General features: G+C 46.2%; 1 protein-coding gene across 1 annotated transcript in view; it reads right to left on the bottom strand.

Annotated features, from left to right (window-relative positions):
• The window catches only part of LOC139422762 (contactin-associated protein-like 4), a 217,192-nt gene that overhangs the window by 48,019 nt on the left and 150,284 nt on the right, over positions 1-18,889 (bottom strand). The window contains exon 18 of the mRNA XM_071174090.1: positions 372-611. Coding sequence (XP_071030191.1) covers positions 372-611 — 240 coding nt within the window. The remainder of the gene's footprint in view (positions 1-371; positions 612-18,889) is intronic.

Below are 18,889 nucleotides of genomic sequence, written 5' to 3'. Positions count from 1 at the left end.
TTGGTAGGAAGCTACTAAGGGTCAAAATCAAATGACTACAAAAAAATGTAGCTATAAATATGTTCTGTAGAGCTAACCGTATGTTAGCCTTACAATAAAGGAATTAAAAACAGTAGGCTAAACCTCATTAGTTTAATATGGTTATATTTTTCAAATTTTTATTTAACCTTTATTTGACTAGACATGTCAGTTAAGATACTGTAACCATGGCGATGGTTTAGAATAGATTGTAGTGTTAAAACATATAAACATGTCCTCTGGTGTTGTGTTGACTGCATCAACATGAACACCACATCCTCTCATGTGGCTGATGAGATGATCACCAGAACCTCAGAGCTTAGAGGTCGATGTGATGCTCATGGTCTATTTACCTCTCTGGCAGAAGGGGCCTGCATAGGCTGAGAGGCCACAGTCGCAGGAGAAGCCGTTGTACATCTCCACGCACCTCCCTTGGTTCTGGCACAGCTCCCCGTAGCTGCTGCAGTGTCCCGGGCAGCCCGGCCTCACCCCGGGCGTGATCTTGGCCCTCTCCTCCAGGTCCAGTGTCCTCCCGTTCAGCTGCAGCGAGCGGATACACCCCAGGAAGCCTTTCATTCTGGAGGCTGTGCCACCTGTCAACACACAACAAAGCACACAGTAAAAACCCATTGTTCCTGTTTCTCTATCTGCAATTCCAAGGGTAGTGGATAAGTAAGATCTCCTATAGGTTATGTACAGTACATACAAACTTCTGTATCTCCTGCCAACACACAAAGCAGAGCAGTCAACCGCTTTGTTCCCGTTTCATAATGCAACGTTCTCTATTTCTTCTTAGTCTGTGTGACGGGGCACGTACCAGAGCTATGTGACACGTCACCCAGCCACCCTGTGACGGGGCACGTACCAGAGCTATGTGACACGTCACCCAGCCACCCTGTGATGGGGCACGTACCAGAGCTATGTGACACGTCACCGAGCCACCCTGTGACGGGGCACGTACCAGAGCTATGTGACACGTCACCCAGTCACCCTGTGACGGGGCACGTACCAGAGCTATGTGACACGTCACCCAGCCACCCTGTGACGGGGCACGTACCAGAGCTATGTGACACGTCACCCAGCCACCCTGTGACGGGGCACGTACCAGAGCTATGTGACACGTCACCCAGTCACCCTGTGACGGGGCACGTACCAGAGCTATGTGACACGTCACCCAGCCACCCTGTGATGGGGCACGTACCAGAGCTATGTGACACGTCACCCAGTCACCCTGTGACGGGGCACGTACCAGAGCTATGTGACACGTCACCCAGTCACCCTGTGACGGGGCACGTACCAGAGCTATGTGACACGTCACCCAGCCGCCCTGTGACGGGGCACGTACCAGAGCTATGTGACACGTCACCCAGCCACCCTGTGACGGGGCACGTACCAGAGCTATGTGACACGTCACCCAGTCACCCTGTGACGGGGCACGTACCAGAGCTATGTGACACGTCACCCAGCCACCCTGTGATGGGGCACGTACCAGAGCTATGTGACACGTCACCCAGCCGCCCTGTGACGGGGCACGTACCAGAGCTATGTGACACGTCACCCAGCCGCCCTGTGACGGGGCACGTACCAGAGCTATGTGACACGTCACCCAGCCGCCCTGTGACGGGGCACGTACCAGAGCTATGTGACACGTCACCCAGTCACCCTGTGACGGGGCACGTACCAGAGCTATGTGACACGTCACCCAGCCACCCTGTGACGGGGCACGTACCAGAGCTATGTGACACGTCACCCAGCCGCCCTGTGACGGGGCACGTACCAGAGCTATGTGACACATCACCCAGCCGCCCTGTGACGGGGCACGTACCAGAGCTATGTGACACGTCACCCAGCCGCCCTGTGACGGGGCACGTACCAGAGCTATGTGACACGTCACCCAGCCGCCCTGTGACGGGGCACGTACCAGAGCTATGTGACACGTCACCCAGTCACCCTGTGACGGGGCACGTACCAGAGCTATGTGACACGTCACCCAGCCACCCTGTGACGGGGCACGTACCAGAGCTATGTGACACGTCACCCAGCCGCCCTGTGACGGGGCACGTACCAGAGCTATGTGACACATCACCCAGCCGCCCTGTGACGGGGCACGTACCAGAGCTATGTGACACGTCACCCAGCCGCCCTGTGACGGGGCACGTACCAGAAAACACATTCAGAGAGCTGACTTTTATCAGCTGTCTGTCTGTTGCCACTGCTCTGGCTGCTAACCTCCCTCTCCTCCTTGTCTTTTCTTTCTCTTCTCTGGAATCTCCCCATACTTCAGAGCTGGCAGTTCATATTGTTCTTGGAGTTCAGGCAGGGCTTTTCACAACAAAGAATCAATGAGCCTCTCCCCCTGCAAAGCAAGACTCTGGGTCTGTCGGAGTTCTCTTCGAACTGAAAAACGTTTTTTTGTTTGTTTACAAAGCAGTAACACAATGTTGAAGCATTTCCTAGGCAGGCTATCAAATCTTTAGTCAAATATAATGTAAGAAATCTTTCCTTTCAGGAACCGTTGAATAAAATGTCACTTTCTCATTGTAGACTAACTGATGCTGCAACTGAAAAACATTTTTTTTAAACAAAGAAACCCTACAAAGAAAAATAATATTTACCCAGATGAGTCAATTAAGAACACATTTTTATTTACAACTACAGTGTGCTACATTGTTAAAGCATTTCTTATGTATGTGTCAAATAAAATATTATTGAATACTCTTATGATACAGTAGTAACTGTTGAGTTGGAATAAAATGTAATTTGGTCATCGCAGAGCGGACTTTGGGTAACTGCCCGATGGGATATAATCACGTTTGAGTAATTGTACATCAGAATGGGCTCATGATTCTGAAGTACTGAAGTGTAGAGAGTGTAGAGAGAGAGAGTGTAGAGAGAGTGTAGAGAGAGTGTAGAGAGAGTAGGGAGAGTAGGGAGAGTGGAGAGAGAGCGAGAGCGAGAGAGAGAGAGCGCGAGAGCGAGAGAGAGCGAGAGAGAGCGTGAGAGCGAGAGAGAGCGCGAGAGCGAGAGAGAGAGAGAGAGAGAGAGAGAGAGAGAGAGAGAGAGAGAGAGAATTATCAAATATACAGACAACAAATTCCAATTGGCTATACTAAAACTCTTCAACATCAGCCTTAGCTCTAGCATCTTCCCCAATATTTGGAACCAAGGACTGATCACCACAATCCACAAAAGTGGAGACAAATTTGACCCCAATAACTACCGCGGGATATGCGTCAACAGCAACCTTGGGAAAATCATCATTAACAGCAGACTCGTACATTTCCTCAATGAAAACAACGTACTGAGCAAATGTCAAATTGGCTTTTTACCAAATTACTGTACAACAGACCATGTATTCACCCTGCACACCCTAATTGACAACAAAACAAAACAAAGGCAAAGTCTTCTCATGCTTTGTTGATTTCAAAAAAGCCTTCGACTCAATTTGGCATGAGGGTCTGCTATACAAATTGATGGAAAGTGGTGTTGGGGGTAAAACATAAGACATTATAAAATCCATGTACACAAACAACAAGTGTGCAGTTAAAGTTGGCAAAAAACACACACATTTCTTCCCACAGGGCTGTGGGGTGAGACAGGGATGCAGCTTAAACCCCACCCTCTTCAACATATATATCAACGAATTGGCGCGGGCACTAGAAAGGTCTGCAGCACCCGGCCTCACCCTAGTAGAATCTGAAGTCAAATGTCTATTGTTTGCTGATGATCTGGTGCTTCTGTTACCAACCAAGGAGGGCCTACAGCAGCACCTAGATATTCTGCACAGATTCTGTCAGACCTGGGCCCTGACAGTAAATCTCAGTAAAACCAAAATAATGGTGTTCCAAAAAAGGTCCAGTCGCCAGGACCACAAATACAAATTCCATCTAGACACCATTGCCCTAGAGCACACAAAAAAAACTATACATAGTTTGGCCTAAACATCAGCGCCACAGGTAACTTCCACAAAGCTGAGAACGATCTGAGAGACAAGGCAAGAAGGGCATTCTATGCCATCAAAAGGAACATAAATTCAACATACTAATTAGGATCTGGCTAAAAATACTTGAATCAGTCATAGAGCCCATTGCCCTTTATGGTTGTGTGGTCTGGGGTCCGCTCACTAACCAAGATTTCACAAAATGGGACAAACACCAAATTGAGACTCTGCATGCAGAATTCTGCAAAAATATCCTCCATGTACAACGTAGAACACCAAATAATGCATGCAGAGCAGAATTAGGCCGAATAAAATCATGAGAAAACAAAAAGATAATTACTTGACACATTGGAAAGAATTAACAAAAAAACAGAGCAAACTAGAATGCTATTTGGCCCTAAACAGAGAGTACACAGTGGCAGAATACCTGACCACTGTGACTGGCCCAAACTTAAGGAAAGCTTTGACTATATATATAGACTCAGTGAGCATAGCCTCGGCATTGAGATAGGCCGCCGTAGGCAGACATGGCTCTCAAGAGAAGACAGGCTATGTGCACACTGCCCACAAAATGAGGTAGAAACTGAGATGCAGTTCCTAACCTCCTGTCCAATCAATGTATGACCGTATTAGAGACACATATTTCCCTCAGATTACACAGATCCACAAATAATTTGAAAACAAGCCCAATTTTGATAAACTCCCATATCTACTGGGTGAAATTACACAGTGTGCCATCACAGTAGCAAGATTTGTGACCTGTTGCCACAAGAAAAGTGCAACCAGTGAAGAACAAACACCACTGTAAAAACAACCCATAAATACAACCCAATCCCTTGTGTACATCGTTGCAACACTGTATATATACATATATATATATATATATATATATATATATATATATATAATGTTTATAATGTTTACTGTTAATTTTTATTGTTTATATCACTTTTGTATATTATCTACCTCACTTGCATTGGCAACGTTAACACATGTTTCCCATGCCAATAAAGCCCCTTGAATTTAATTTAATTGAGAGTGTGTGTGTAGAGAGAGAGAGAGAGAGAGAGAGAGAGAGAGTTTGAGTTTTTATAAAACCTTTATTTTTTACTCAAGTGTTAACATAAATAATGACACACTGCCTTTTCAGAAATGAAACAACAAATGTAATTCCTAAACAAAAATAAATACATAACATATACATTCAACTTATTTCAGCAGCAAAAAATAATTTCCCCTCCTCTACAAAACAAAGCGCTCCTTCGTAGGCCCACTTCTCCTCAAATAATAGGAGATCTTTTACAGCTGAAAAGAACTCAAAATCTACTTTTATTCTTGCTTTCACTAATCCTTTAAAAACACATCTTATATCCTGCCCATATCCCGTTTCTATCTTATGTTTCTTACTCAGAAAAACTGACATCTTAGCTTGTCCCAAAAGAAAATTTTACATTTGACATTTTCTTTTCTGTTGTTTACTATATTGAAACCCCAAAATAAAAACAGTGTTATTGAAAAACTCCCCTACAGCTTTAAACAAAGATTCCAGCATTTCCAATAGAGGCTTTATCCTCTCACACTCCATAAAACAGTGAAAACTGGTTTCTCTTATGTTACAAAAAGGACATCCATCTCTAACATCTGAGTTAATAACAGATACAAAAGCATTAACTGCAACGATGCCATGTAAAACCCTCCATTGCATATCACCAGTACCCTTTTGTAACGGTGGCTTGTACAGTGCTCTCCATGCTGGCTTTACCTTGTCATCAATGCCCAATTTTACCCTCCATGGAGTGTCTTTTCTATTTTTCAATTTATCTTTATTCAACACATTGACACACCCCCTATACAAGTCCTTCCCATTCACCTCATCCAAACCCACCTCCTCCAACCCTCTCAAATCCAGCAATAACGCCTTTCTTTCTGACTCTGGGATATTTGGTGTAATCCCTAGTCTTGGAAATAAGATGTCTTCATCTTGTACCTTCTTCTTGTGGCTACTAAGCATACCCCATTCTTCCGCTGACAGAGCCTTCCTGCAGCTCCCCAGCATTTGTCCGACAATCCTTTCCGACCTCATCCCCAAATGTTCTGCCACCCGTCTTCCATCCATTAAGGCGGGCCCAGCCATGGCCATTAACTGTTTTAAGGTTATGATTTTCCCCTTCACCAGAATCTTGGAGAAATGTGGAACAGCTGCAGTTGTACAATCCAGTCTTGCCCCATACACCAGAGGTTCCTCCAACAACCAATGCACTGACTCCGCTGAAGTTCGTCTGGACACCTTTATTATGCTCCACACTCTGAGAAGGCCTCTGTAAAACGGAGGTACTCCCTCCCTAGAAATCTGGCTACTATCAACCAGAAATAAAGCCTTCTTTAAACCTAATCCTCCAACCCGCTGTAATACAAGACCTTCCACCCCTCTCCACACCACATTTTCCGGTCCATAAAGCAACCTTTGAATAAACTGAAACCGGAAAGCAGCAGCCCTACTAGCAAGATGTACAAGACCTTGTCCCCCCTCCTCTTTTGACAAATACAAAACACTTTGTGGAACCCAGTGATATTTATCCCAAAATAAATCCACAATAATTGCCTGTATCTTAGCCAGAAGGCCAGATGGTGGTTCTAAAACTGACAACCGATGCCACAGTGCAGAGGCAATCACATTGTTAACTATAATAGTGCGCCCCCTCTATGACATACGAGATAGTAACCAACGCCATCTCCTCATCCTCCCTTCCACCATTTCAACCACCCCACTCCAATTTTTTTCCATAGTCCCCTCATCTCCTAGGTACACTCCAAGATACTTAAAACCTCCCTTACACCATTCTAGCCCCCCTGGCAAAGCCATGATCCCTCCAGACCATTCTCCAATCTGTAAAGCACAACTCTTTTCCCAATTTACCTTTGCAGAGGATATTCCCCTAAAACGATCAACCATTAGACTCAAGCTATCCACCTCCGCTTGATTTTTCACTAACACAACTACATCATCAGCATAGGCTGAGAGACGAATAGGAGGAATATCCTCTGAAAAGTACACCCCTGCAATGTGACTTCTAATGCGATTTAGTAGTGGCTCTACAGCAATGGCATATAACATTCCTGACAAAGAACATCCCTGCCTAATACCTCTACACACTTTAAAAGGAGCACTCAAACCACCGTTAACTTTCAATACACTTTCAATGTCACCATATATCACCTTTATCATGGCAATAAAACCAGAGCTGAACCCAAACGCCTCAAACGTATGCCAGAAATATTGATGTTCAACTCGGTCAAATGCCTTTTCCTGATCAATTGAAATTAGACCAGCATCCAACCCAATAGCCCTAGAGACTTCCAAAAAATCACGAATCAGAGAAATGTTATCCCCTATCTGCCTGCCAGGAACACAGTAGGACTGATCCGTATGTATGATTTGCCCCATCACCTCCCTCAGCCTGTTGGACAAAGCCTTTGACAATATCTTATAATCAGTGCACAATAAAGCCACCGGCCTCCAGTTCTTCACCTCCCTCTGGTCACCCTTTTTGGGCTGTAGGGTGAGGACAGCCCTTCTGCAGCTTATTGGTAGTAACCCTCCGGTTAAACTATCATTAACTACTTCTAACCAATCCTCTCCCAACATAGCCCAAAAAGACTTAAAAAAGTCAACGGGAAGCCCATCAATGCCTGGTGCCCTTCCATTTTCCATGCCTTTTAATGAAGTGTATAAATCCTGCAAAGACAATGGTTGCTCAAGCTCAACCTGAGCTTCTGCAGCCACCTTTGGGAGGCCATCAAATAACTGCTGTGTCACTGTTTTATCCTCTTTGTACTCACACTTGTAGAGCTCAGCATAGAACTCTACTGCCCTCTTTCTAATTTCACTAGGACTAGTGAGCTCTTGTCCAACAGCTGATTTGAGACAATTAATAATTTTTCTTTGTCCATTCTTTTTCTCTAAACCAAAGAAAAATGTGGATGAGGCATCCATTTCAGATATTCCCTGAAACTTACTTCTCACCAATGCCCCCTGTGCTCTGATACCCAGCAGGTCTGCCAATGCAGCTTTTCTCCTCTTGAGGGCCTGAGTATGGCCTCGATCTCCTGTGGTCTCAACCAACATCATGAGTTCCACTATTTCAAACTCTAGGGCTTTCATTGATCTGGTGATATCCTTGGTGACATTCCTCGTGTATTGATTACAAAATTGTTGAATCTGGATTTCCCTATATCCCACCACTGTTGAAGGGATACAAAACTGGCCTTTTGAGACCTCCACCTCTCCCAGAAGAAACTGAAACAGTTCCTGAAATGAGCATCACTCAATAAAGTTATATTAAAATGCCAGTATGCGCTTTTGGGTTTTACATCGTTAATGAACACCACCTCTGTTATTATTAAAAAATGATCAGAAAATCCCACTGGGGTTATCACACTTGATTTACAGAGATTGATGCTCAAAAACATAAAACCTATCTAACCTGGCCATAGAGATGATGTTCTCCCTCACATGCGCCCAGGTGTACTGCCTTGTTCCTCCATGTTGACTCCGCCAAATATCACACAGTTCATGTGTTACAATGAGGCATTTTAAAAAAGTCCTTGAGGCTATATGAGGTTCTTGGTGATTTCTATCTAAATCGCTAACTGTGCAGTTAAAATCCCCAGCAATAAATAAATAATCTTCTTTGTTACATTTCTCAATGGTATTTGATAATGTCTCTAAAAAACATACCCTCTCAACTGTCACCACTGGGGCATATACATTTATCAGACACATAGTGATGTTTTCATACCTTGCTCTAACTTTTAATAACCTCCCCTCAACTACCTCTTCAACCTCATATGACAAAGGCAAAAACCCTTTTGAGAACAAGATAACCACACCCCCACTTTTTGAGTTTTTATGACTACACACCACTGTCCCCCCCCACTCCTGTTGCCACATAACTTCATTTTCCAAATGACTATGCGTTTCTTGTAGAAAATGTATGTCACTTCCCTTTCCCCTAATTAACTCATACACCATGGCTCTTTTTTTTACCATCTCTTGCCCCATTTACGTTTAAAGAAGAAATCTTAAAACTGCTCATGGATGGAAAAAATATATATAAAAAATACAGAGGAAGATACAGCCACCACATCTCTTTACAGAGTTAAAACTGCAACTGAACTCTTTCATTTTCTTTAGAATTTACATCACTTATCACTCTCGTGACCACTTTCTTGAGTCTAGCAATTTCAGGGCTTTTCAAACTTCCCCCTGTAATTTTTGACATCAGAAACTTTGCTGATTCAATAAACAATTCACGTTCAGGGAAAAAATCAGTTACATTGTAATCCTGCATATATTTCTTCCCTTTTGTCAACTTCAGAAATTGACGTATCTTCTCGATCCCATATCTCCCTTCCACCCCATTTATCTCACTATATTGTTGTGACGCGTCAGATGACTCACTCTCGCTATCCTCCCCAGAAGAAAACTCCACCATCTCTACAACTTGTTCATCTTCAACTGATTTATCAATCTCTACCTTTCTCTTAGAATTAGACCCTTCACCACCCCTTAAATTCTTCCTTTTACTCCTCGGTATTTTGAAAACATCCGCTTCCTTTTCCGTTATTTCAATCTCCTCTTCACCTCCAATTTTATTTTCCAGCACCACCTCAGCGACGGCAGTCGCAATCTCACCTACTGTTTCCCCTCCCTCTTTGTTCTGATCTACCACCCCGGATGCCCCCGTATCCACAATGCCTTCCTCTCCTACTTTTCGAACCACATCTGCCCACCTTCTCTCTTCCCCTGCACCCTTAGCATGTTCATCCCTTCGCGGTGGTGCGTTAGTTGCACCAGCACTAGAGCTACTACCAGGCTCAGCGCGCTCATTCTCGGGACAACTACGCACCAAATTCCCCTCTCTTCCACAGCCAAAGCATTTCATTGATTCAGTAGATGCATAGAAGACATAATCAAATCCATCAATCTTAAAACTGAACGCTAAATTCAGTTCATCTCCGTCCTTTTTTAAAATCATATGCACTTGTCTCCTATGAGACACGACATGTTTCAACAACGGAGATTTGCATCCATAAAGAACCTTCTTTATTATAGATACGATTTGACCATGGCGAGATAACTCTCGCTCCAACACTTCATCTCTAACAAATGGTGGCACGTTAGAAAGTATAACTTTCTTCGCCGGATTCATAAGCGGAAATACCGGCGTCTGTGTCTCCCGCAACACAACACCCCTCTCAACTATCTTATTCACCTTTTCAATTGAATCTAAGAATATCACTACAGCGCTATTCATCCTTGAGGCTGATTTGATGCTATCATACCCAATGATAGCACCCACAGCCAAGCTACATTCTTCCACTGAACACCCGGCCGCAGCAGGAATCTTTACTCCATGCCTCCGACTAAGTTTTTCAAACTCTACACTTCCGCGAGTGGCCATTGCAACCAGCCCCACCCGCTGGTTGTGCCCTCGCGAAAAACCAACCTCAAAGATCCCACCACCCCTATACGTGCTTAGTGATAGTTAAACAATATACCCTTAAAACAACTAAACTGATCAATATATATATATATACATACCAAAACCCAATAGAGTGAAAATAAATTCCATTCGCTCTCACAATCACTCCTGCTTGACGACTCACTCCCAGCATGCACTCCGACGAGAGAGAGAGAGAGAGAGAGAGAGAGAGAGAGAGAGAGAGATGACCATATTAGAGAAATGAGGAAAATTAGAGAGATCAGATGAGCTCCTGCATTTTTCAGCAGTTTCTTAAAAAACACAGAATTAGAGTCAGATACACTTAGATTTTTTTTGTCAGGAACATATACAGGATGCTACCCTCGACAACATAACCTTCACTCCAAATCAAAACTCAAAACCTACAACCTGATTTTGGATGGAATTACGGAATCACCTGGAAGATTTACAACTACCAAGGATTATTATTCTATACAGCAAATTCTCTGGAAAACAACAGAAACCTGAAAACACCATCCAACCTCGAACTGAGTGAGTAATGTTTAGTCTGAAACTGTTTTTTATTTCAAAAAGCCAAGAAGAAAAATACACTACATTACTTTATAAGGACTGAATGCTAAATGAAGACTACCAAACTCGATACAACTTCAAAAAGCACCGACGCGTCAATTGAGAGGTGTCAAATCCCTTTAGCACAACAATGGCAGGGGGGTCAAGCAGTCTACTCCAACCAAATGGAGAGGCCTTAGAAGCTGCCTCCTGCTGTTCAGAGGTAATTAAAATACAGTACCCTGTGTATGTAAAGAATGATAAGGCAAGAAAAGATTAGAAAATGAAGCTCCTTATGAAAAATCAAGCGACATTTTTTGCTGACTATTACAAAAATGGAAACATCAGCAACCTTATCTTCCACACAAACCATCCCCTGGCATGGCACAGTGCTACATAAGACACTACCCTTTTGTTAAGAATTGAGAGGCGTGGAAACTCAGGGTACTTGACAACGAGGACTCTGAGTCAGCTAATATAAATCTCTATAAGTCTGGAACAGTAATGGCAACCCCAAACAGTTTCAGCTGGACTTTCACCTAATCAAAGCATTAGCCCAGCAGGAGAAGCTCTCCCTTGAGAAAGATACCCCCACCACGAGTGGGTCAGACCAGACCTCTTCATTATATAACCCCACAGACGAGCCACCCCCAGCAGAAAGTCAACCTCCCAGCACAGAGTACTACCCTCTCATTGAAATGAAGGATACATTTACCCAGCTGGAGGTAAGGCAGGTGGAGCTGGAACAGCAGGTGATTACACACCAGTCAGCACAGACCCAGACAACAGTCCAGCACAACAACACTCTCCTAACCAGACCCGGAGTGCTGGAGGTGGAGAGAGACATATCTGCACTCTGGACAGTGGTGAGACAACTTCAACAGGAGAAAGAGCAGGAGCAGGAGAAGAACAGAGCACTAGAGGAGAGGATGAGACTGCTGGAGGAGAAGTTGAGGGGGGTGGCGGGTGACAGAGAACAACCCACTAGAGAGGTGGCCACCCAGCAGAGAAGCGAGCAGAACAGCCCACCTCAGCACCCGACAAAAGTCTCAACACCACAGCAGAAGTCCACACCAGACCCTGACCATAGCGTCGACATCACAGCAGAACAGACAAATGAAGAACCCCAAGCCCAGCGGCTCTCACCCCCTCTGAGCACCCCCCCTGTCAGCCACCCTGATAGCCCTTCTGACAACCCCCCCCCCACACCCACTGAGGACATACACAAGACACAGATTGTTCTCCTTATGGACTCAAATAGAAAATATATACAAGAAAAAAAATGTTTTCCCCCAAACACAATGTGTCTAAACTCTGGTGTCCAAACACCCAGCGCGCCCTAGACCTTCTGTCTGAGGACCAACTAGCCACATAATAATACACACAGGCACAAACGACCCGAGAGCACAGCAGGAAAGGGTGGCCACAGCACTTAAGGGAGTGATTGAAAAAGCTTCTTCTACTTTCCCCAACGCACAAGTGGTTATCTCCACCCTGCTACCACGAAATACTTCCACCCTGCCACAATACAGCGGGTAAACGCAAGTATTTCCCGGGACTGGCCCACCACTCCACCCTCGACTTGAACAGCCTTTATGACCAGGTCCACCTATACAAGGCAGCAGTGCCCACCACTCCACCCTGGACTTGAACAGCCTTTATGACAAGGTCCACCTATACAAGGCAGCAGTGCCCACCTTTCACCTTTATTTAACCAGGTAGGCTAGTTGAGAACAAGTTCTCATTTACAACTGCAACCTGGCCAAGCTAAAGCATAGCAGTGTGAACAGACAGCAACACAGAGTTACACATGGAGTAAACAATAAACAAGTCAATAACACAGTAGGAAAAAAAAGAAAGAGTCTATATACATTGTGTGCAAAAGGCATGAGGAGGTAGGCGAATAATTACAATTTAGCAGAATAACACTGGAGTGATAAATGGTCAGATGGTCATGTGCAGGTGGAGATACTGGTGTGCAAAAGAGCAGAAAAGTAAATAAATAAAAACAGTATGGGGATGAGGTAGGTAAATTGGTGGGCTATTTACCGATAGACTAAAGGACATCGCTCTCAAACGTAGCCCCAACACTTCACACGGGAGCAACAGATCAATAGACACAACGCCCAGACCAGCGAGATACCCTCCCAGACCTGCGGGACCAACAACATTGGACACTTCATGGAACACAAAGCCTTCACTATATCATCCTGGAATATCCAAGGCCTGAGGTCATCTGCCTTTGGCCTAAAGAGCAGGAACCCGGACTTCACCAAAGAAATCGGTAATACAGACATTTTCATCCTGCAAGCAACCTGGTATAGAGGAGACGGACCCACTGGTTGCCCTCTAGGTTACAGAGAGCTGGTAGTCCCATCCACCAAACTACCAGGTGTGAAACAGGGAAGGGACTCAGGGGGTATGCTAATTTGGTATAGAGCAGACCTAACTCACTCCATTAAATTAATCAAACATTTTACATTTGGCTAGAAATTCAAAAGGAAATTATCTCATTAGAGAAACATGTCCTCCTGTGTGCTACCTATATCCCCCACTAGAATCCCCATACTTTAATGAAGACAGCTTCTCCATCCTGGAGGGGCAAATCAATCATTTCCAAGCCCTGGGACATGTACTAGTCTGTGGCGACCTAAATGCCAGAACCGGACAAGAACCTGACACCCTCAGCACACAGGGGGACAAACACCTGCCAGCAGGTGACAGCATTCCCTCCCCCATATATGCCCTCCTAGGCACAACTATGACAACATAACCAACAAAAACGGGTCACAACTCCTGCAGCTCTGTCGCACGCAGGGTATGTACATAATCAATGGTAGGCTTCGAGGGGACTCCTATGGTAGGTACACCTATAGCTCATCTCTTGGCAGTAGTACTGTAGACTACTTTATCACTGACCTCAACCCAGAGTCTCTCAGAGCATTCACAGTCAGCCCACTGACACCCCCATCAGACCACAGCAAAATCACAGTCAACTTGAATAGAGCAATACTCAATCATGAGGCATCAAAGCCAAAGGAACTGAGTAACATTAAGAAATGTATTGCAATGGAATGCTGTATTTCACAATTTCACAAAATGCCAAAATTTCTTGGCTTGCAATGTATCGCAACTTCAGTAAAGCTGGGCCCATCGACCATCAATGAATAGGCTAGGATATTCTACATGCAACAGAACAAAGACCGAATACACACTTGCATCATTAGCGAAGAGAAAGAGCAGGAAAGCCAGCTGAACTGTGATTTAAATTTTGTAGTGAAAAAAACAAAAAAAACTTTGTTTTTCCATCACAGATTTTTCTTAAAGTTAAGGATACCAAATTCCCTACACCCCTAGTCACCAGATCTCAACCAAATGTAACACTTATGGGAGATTCTGGAGCAGCGCCTGAGACAGAGTTTCCACCACCAACAACAAAACACCAAATTATGGAATTTCTTGTGGAAGAATGGTGTTGCATCCCTCCAATACAGTTCCAGACACGTGTAGAATCTATGTCAAGGTGCATTGAAAGTGTTCTAGCTCGTGGTGGCCCAACGCCCTATTAAGACACTTCATGTTGCTGTAGTGAGGTGCGTACTGGCGGCAGAGAAGTCAGGCGCAGGAGAGTGAAAACCTATTTACAACGGTGTCGTTTAATATCCATAAACCACTGTCAACAGAACAATACAATACATGGGTCAAACAAAACCCGGTAAATACCAGCATACCGTGCATAAGCACTACAATAAACAATTACCGACAAGGACATGGGGGAACAGAGGGTCAAATACACAACATGTAATTGATGGAATTGGAACCAGGTGTGATGGAAGACAAAACTAAATCAATGGAAAATGAAGTGGATCAGCGATGGCTAGAAGGTCGGTGACTTCGACCGCCGAACGCCGTCCGAACAAGGAGAGGGACCAACTTCGGCGGAAGTCGTGACAGTTGCGGTTTCCTTAATTTTGGCAGTTTGGCTAACTGTAGATGGTGTGTTCATCTACTGGCATGCCGATGTGTGCGACAGTATTGGTTCACAGTGTGTGGTCTCATCATAAGATGTGTACTGAAAAAGAGTGCCAACATGTCGTGGTCTCTGATAGAGGTGCCAGTTCAGATTATAGGTGCACATCCCGGTAAGAGGACGGAAATCACCAGTAGGACACGGATGTACAGAACACACGTTTATTGCCACGCTCAAGACAGGCGCACACACATAGTAAACAGGAAGTGGACTAGGTGGAAGTGAAAGTGATAGTGGTTTCTGTAATGGAACAGAAAGGGGAATGAATTACACAACAGTAATAACAGTGATGCTAGACGCTATGTAGCATAGGCTAGCGGTAATAGTATAGCTATATAACATTATAGCAGCAATGAACATGGCATAGTATACAACCAGTAGAAGGTATTAGCATAACATCATATTAGGCTGGTAGCCTAGTGGATAGAGAGCTGAGCCAGTAAGCTAAAGGTTGCTGGATTGAATCCCTGAGCTGACCACTTCAAAATCTGTCATTCTGTCCCTGAACAAGGCAGTTAACCCACTGTTCCTAGGCCGTGTCATTGTAAATAAGAATTTGTTCTTAACTGACTTGCCTAGTTAAATAAAGGTTAAATTAAATAAAAATAAATAAAAAACACAGTATGTACAGGTCAACTAGAGTTAGTGAGGTTAGCAGTATTGGCTAACGTAGCACACTGCTCAAAAAAATAAAGGGAACACTAAAATAACACATCCTAGATCTGAATGAATGAAATATTCTTATTAAATACTTTTTTCTTTACATAGTTGAATGTGCTGACGTCACGCCCTGGTCTTAGTATTTTGTGTTTTCTTTATTATTTTGGTCAGGCCAGGGTGTGACATGTTTTTTTTTATGTGGTGTGTTTTGTCTTGGGGTTTTTGTTAGGTATTGGGTTTGTGGCTTAGTGGGGGTATCTAGCATAGTCTATGGCTGTCTAGAGTGGTTCTCAATCAGAGACAGGTGTTTATCGTTGTCTCTGATTGGGAACCATATTTAGGCAGCCATATTCTTTGAGTGTTTCGTGGGTGATTGTTCCTGTCTCTGTGTTTGCACCAGATAGGGCTGTTTAGGTTTTCGCACGTTTATTGTTTTTGTTAGTCTATTCATGTATAGTCTTCGTTATTAAAGAACCATGAATAGAAACAACGCTGCATTTTGGTCCGCCTCTCCTTCACCACAAGAAAACCGTTACAGAATCACCCACCACAACAGGACCAAGCGGTGTGGTGACAGGCAGCGGCCGCAGGAGCAACAAAGTTTGGATTATACGACTTGGGAGGAAATAGACAGGTGGGCGGTCGACCCAGGGAGAGGGCCGGAGCCCGCCTGGGATTCGCTGGAGCAGTACGAAGAGGGTTATAGGAGAATGAAGTTGGAGAGACAAGCACGGCGGCGTGGACGGAAGCCCGAGAGTCAGCCCCAAAATTTGGGGGGGGCTCAGGGAGAGTGTGGCAGAGTAAGGAGTCAGACCTGAGCCAACTCCCCCTGTTTATCGTGAGGAGCCAAGGAGGAGACCAGAACCAGAGCCGGTGTAGGAGGTGAGCGAAGCAGAGACTGTGAAGGAGTTAATGGGGAAATTGGAGGAGAGAGTTATGAGGGAGTTGCTGTGTTGGTGCTTTAGGCATGGAATTCGCCCGACGGAGCGTGTCGGGGATTTGATGGCACCTGGGTCAGCGCTCCATACTCGTCCTGTGGTGCGTGTTAGTCGGCTGGTGAAGATTGTGCCAGCCTCACGCACCAGGCCTCCTGTGCATCTCCCTAGCCTTGCACGTCCTGTGCCAGCCCTGCTCTCAAGCTCTCCAGTACGCCTTCACGGTCCGGTCCATCCTGTGCCACCTCCACACACCAGTCCTCCGGTGGCAGCTCCCCGCACAAGGCTTCCTGTGCGTGTTCTCGGCCCAGTACCACCAGTGCCAGCACCATGCACCAGCCCTTCAGTGCGCCTCGCCTCTCCAGCGCTGTCGGAGTCTCCCGCCTGTTTAGCGCTGCCAGAGCCTGTCTCCTTTCCAGCGCTGCCGGAGTCTCCCGCCTATCTAGCGCTGCCGGAGCCTTCCTCCTCTCCAGCGCTGCCGGAGTCTCCCGCCTATCTAGCGCTGTCAGAGCCTTCCTCCTCTACAGCGCTGCCGGAGTCTCCCGCCTGTTCAGTGCAGTCAGAGCCTTCCTCCTCTCCAGCGCTGCCGGAGTCTCCCGCCTGTTTAGCGCTGCCAGAGCCTTCCGCCTCTACAGTGCTGCCGGAGTCTCCCGCCTGTTCAGCGCTGCCAGTCTGCAAGGAGCAGCCAGAGCTGCCAGTCTGCAAGGAGCTGCCAGTCTGCAAGGAGCTGCCAGTCTGCAAGGAGCTGCCAGTCTGCAAGGAGCCGCCAGAGCTGCCAGTCTGCAAGGAGCCGCCAGAGCCGCCAGTCTGCAAGGAGCCGCCAGAGCCGCCAGTCATTATGGAGCCGCCAGAGCCGCCAGTCAGCATGGAGCAGCCAGAGCCGCCAGTCAGCATGGAGCAGCCAGAGCCGCCAGTCAGCATGGAGCAGCCAGAGCCGCCAGTCAGCATGGAGCAGCCAGAGCCGCCAGTCAGCATGGAGCAGCCAGAGCCGCCAGTCAGCATGGAGCAGCCAGAGCCGCCAGTCAGCATGGAGCAGCCAGAGCCGCCAGTCAGCATGGAGCAGCCAGAGCCGCCAGTCAGCATGGAGCAGCCAGAGCTGCCAGTCAGCATGGAGCAGCAAGAGCTGCCAGGATCCGCCAGTCAGCCAGGATCTTCCAGATCCGCCAGTCAGCCAGGATCCGCCAGTCAGCCAGGATCCGCCAGTCAGCCAGGATCCGCCAGTCAGCCTGGATCTGCCGGAACCGCCAGTCAGCCAGGATCTGCCAGAACCGCCAGCCAGCCAGGATCTGCCAGAGCCAACTACCTGCCTGAGCTTCCTCTCAGTGCTGAGCTTCCTCTCAGTGCTGAGCTTCCTCTCAGTGCTGAGCTAGTTGTGCGGTCTGGAGTCCGCACCTTGGGGGGGGGGGGTTCTGTCACGCCCTGGTCTTAGTATTTTGTGTTTTCTTTATTATTTTGGTCAGGCCAGGGTGTGACATGTTTTTTTTTATGTGGTGTGTTTTGTCTTGGGGTTTTTGTTAGGTATTGGGTTTGTGGCTTAGTGGGGGTATCTAGCATAGTCTATGGCTGTCTGGAGTGGTTCTCAATCAGAGGCAGGTGTTTATCGTTGTCTCTGATTGGGAACCATATTTAGGCAGCCATATTCTTTGAGTGTTTCGTGGGTGATTGTTCCTGTCTCTGTGTTTGCACCAGATATGGCTGTTTAGGTTTTCGCATGTTTATTGTTTTTGTTAGTCTATTCATGTATAGTCTTCGTTATTAAAGAACCATGAATAGAAACAACGCTGCATTTTGGTCCGCCTCTCCTTCACCACAAGAAAACCACCACAACAGGACCAAGCGGCGTGGTGACAGGCAGCGGCCGCAGGAGCAACAAAGTTTGGATTATACGACTTGGGAGGAAATAGACAGGTTGGCGGTCGACCCAGGGAGAGTGCCGGAGCCCGCCTTGGATTCGCTGGAGCAGTACGAAGAGGGTTATAGGAGAATGGAGTTGGAGAGACAAGCACGGCGGCGTGGACGGAAGCCCGAGAGTCAGCCCCAAAAATGTAATGGGGGGGGGGGCTCAGGGAGAGTGTGGCAGAGTCAGGAGTCAGACCTGAGCCAACTCCCCCTGTTTATCGTGAGGAGCCAAGGAGGAGACCAGAACCAGAGCCGGTGTAGGAGGTGAGCGAAGCAGAGACTGTGAAGGAGTTAATGGGGAAATTGGAGGAGAGAGTTATGAGGGAGTTGCTGTATTGGTGCTTTAGGCATG

The sequence above is a fragment of the Oncorhynchus clarkii genome, chromosome 12 (genome assembly GCF_045791955.1).
Source record: "Oncorhynchus clarkii lewisi isolate Uvic-CL-2024 chromosome 12, UVic_Ocla_1.0, whole genome shotgun sequence".
Classification (NCBI taxonomy): domain Eukaryota; kingdom Metazoa; phylum Chordata; class Actinopteri; order Salmoniformes; family Salmonidae; genus Oncorhynchus; species Oncorhynchus clarkii.
This window is presented reverse-complemented; position numbering and strand designations above follow the sequence as displayed.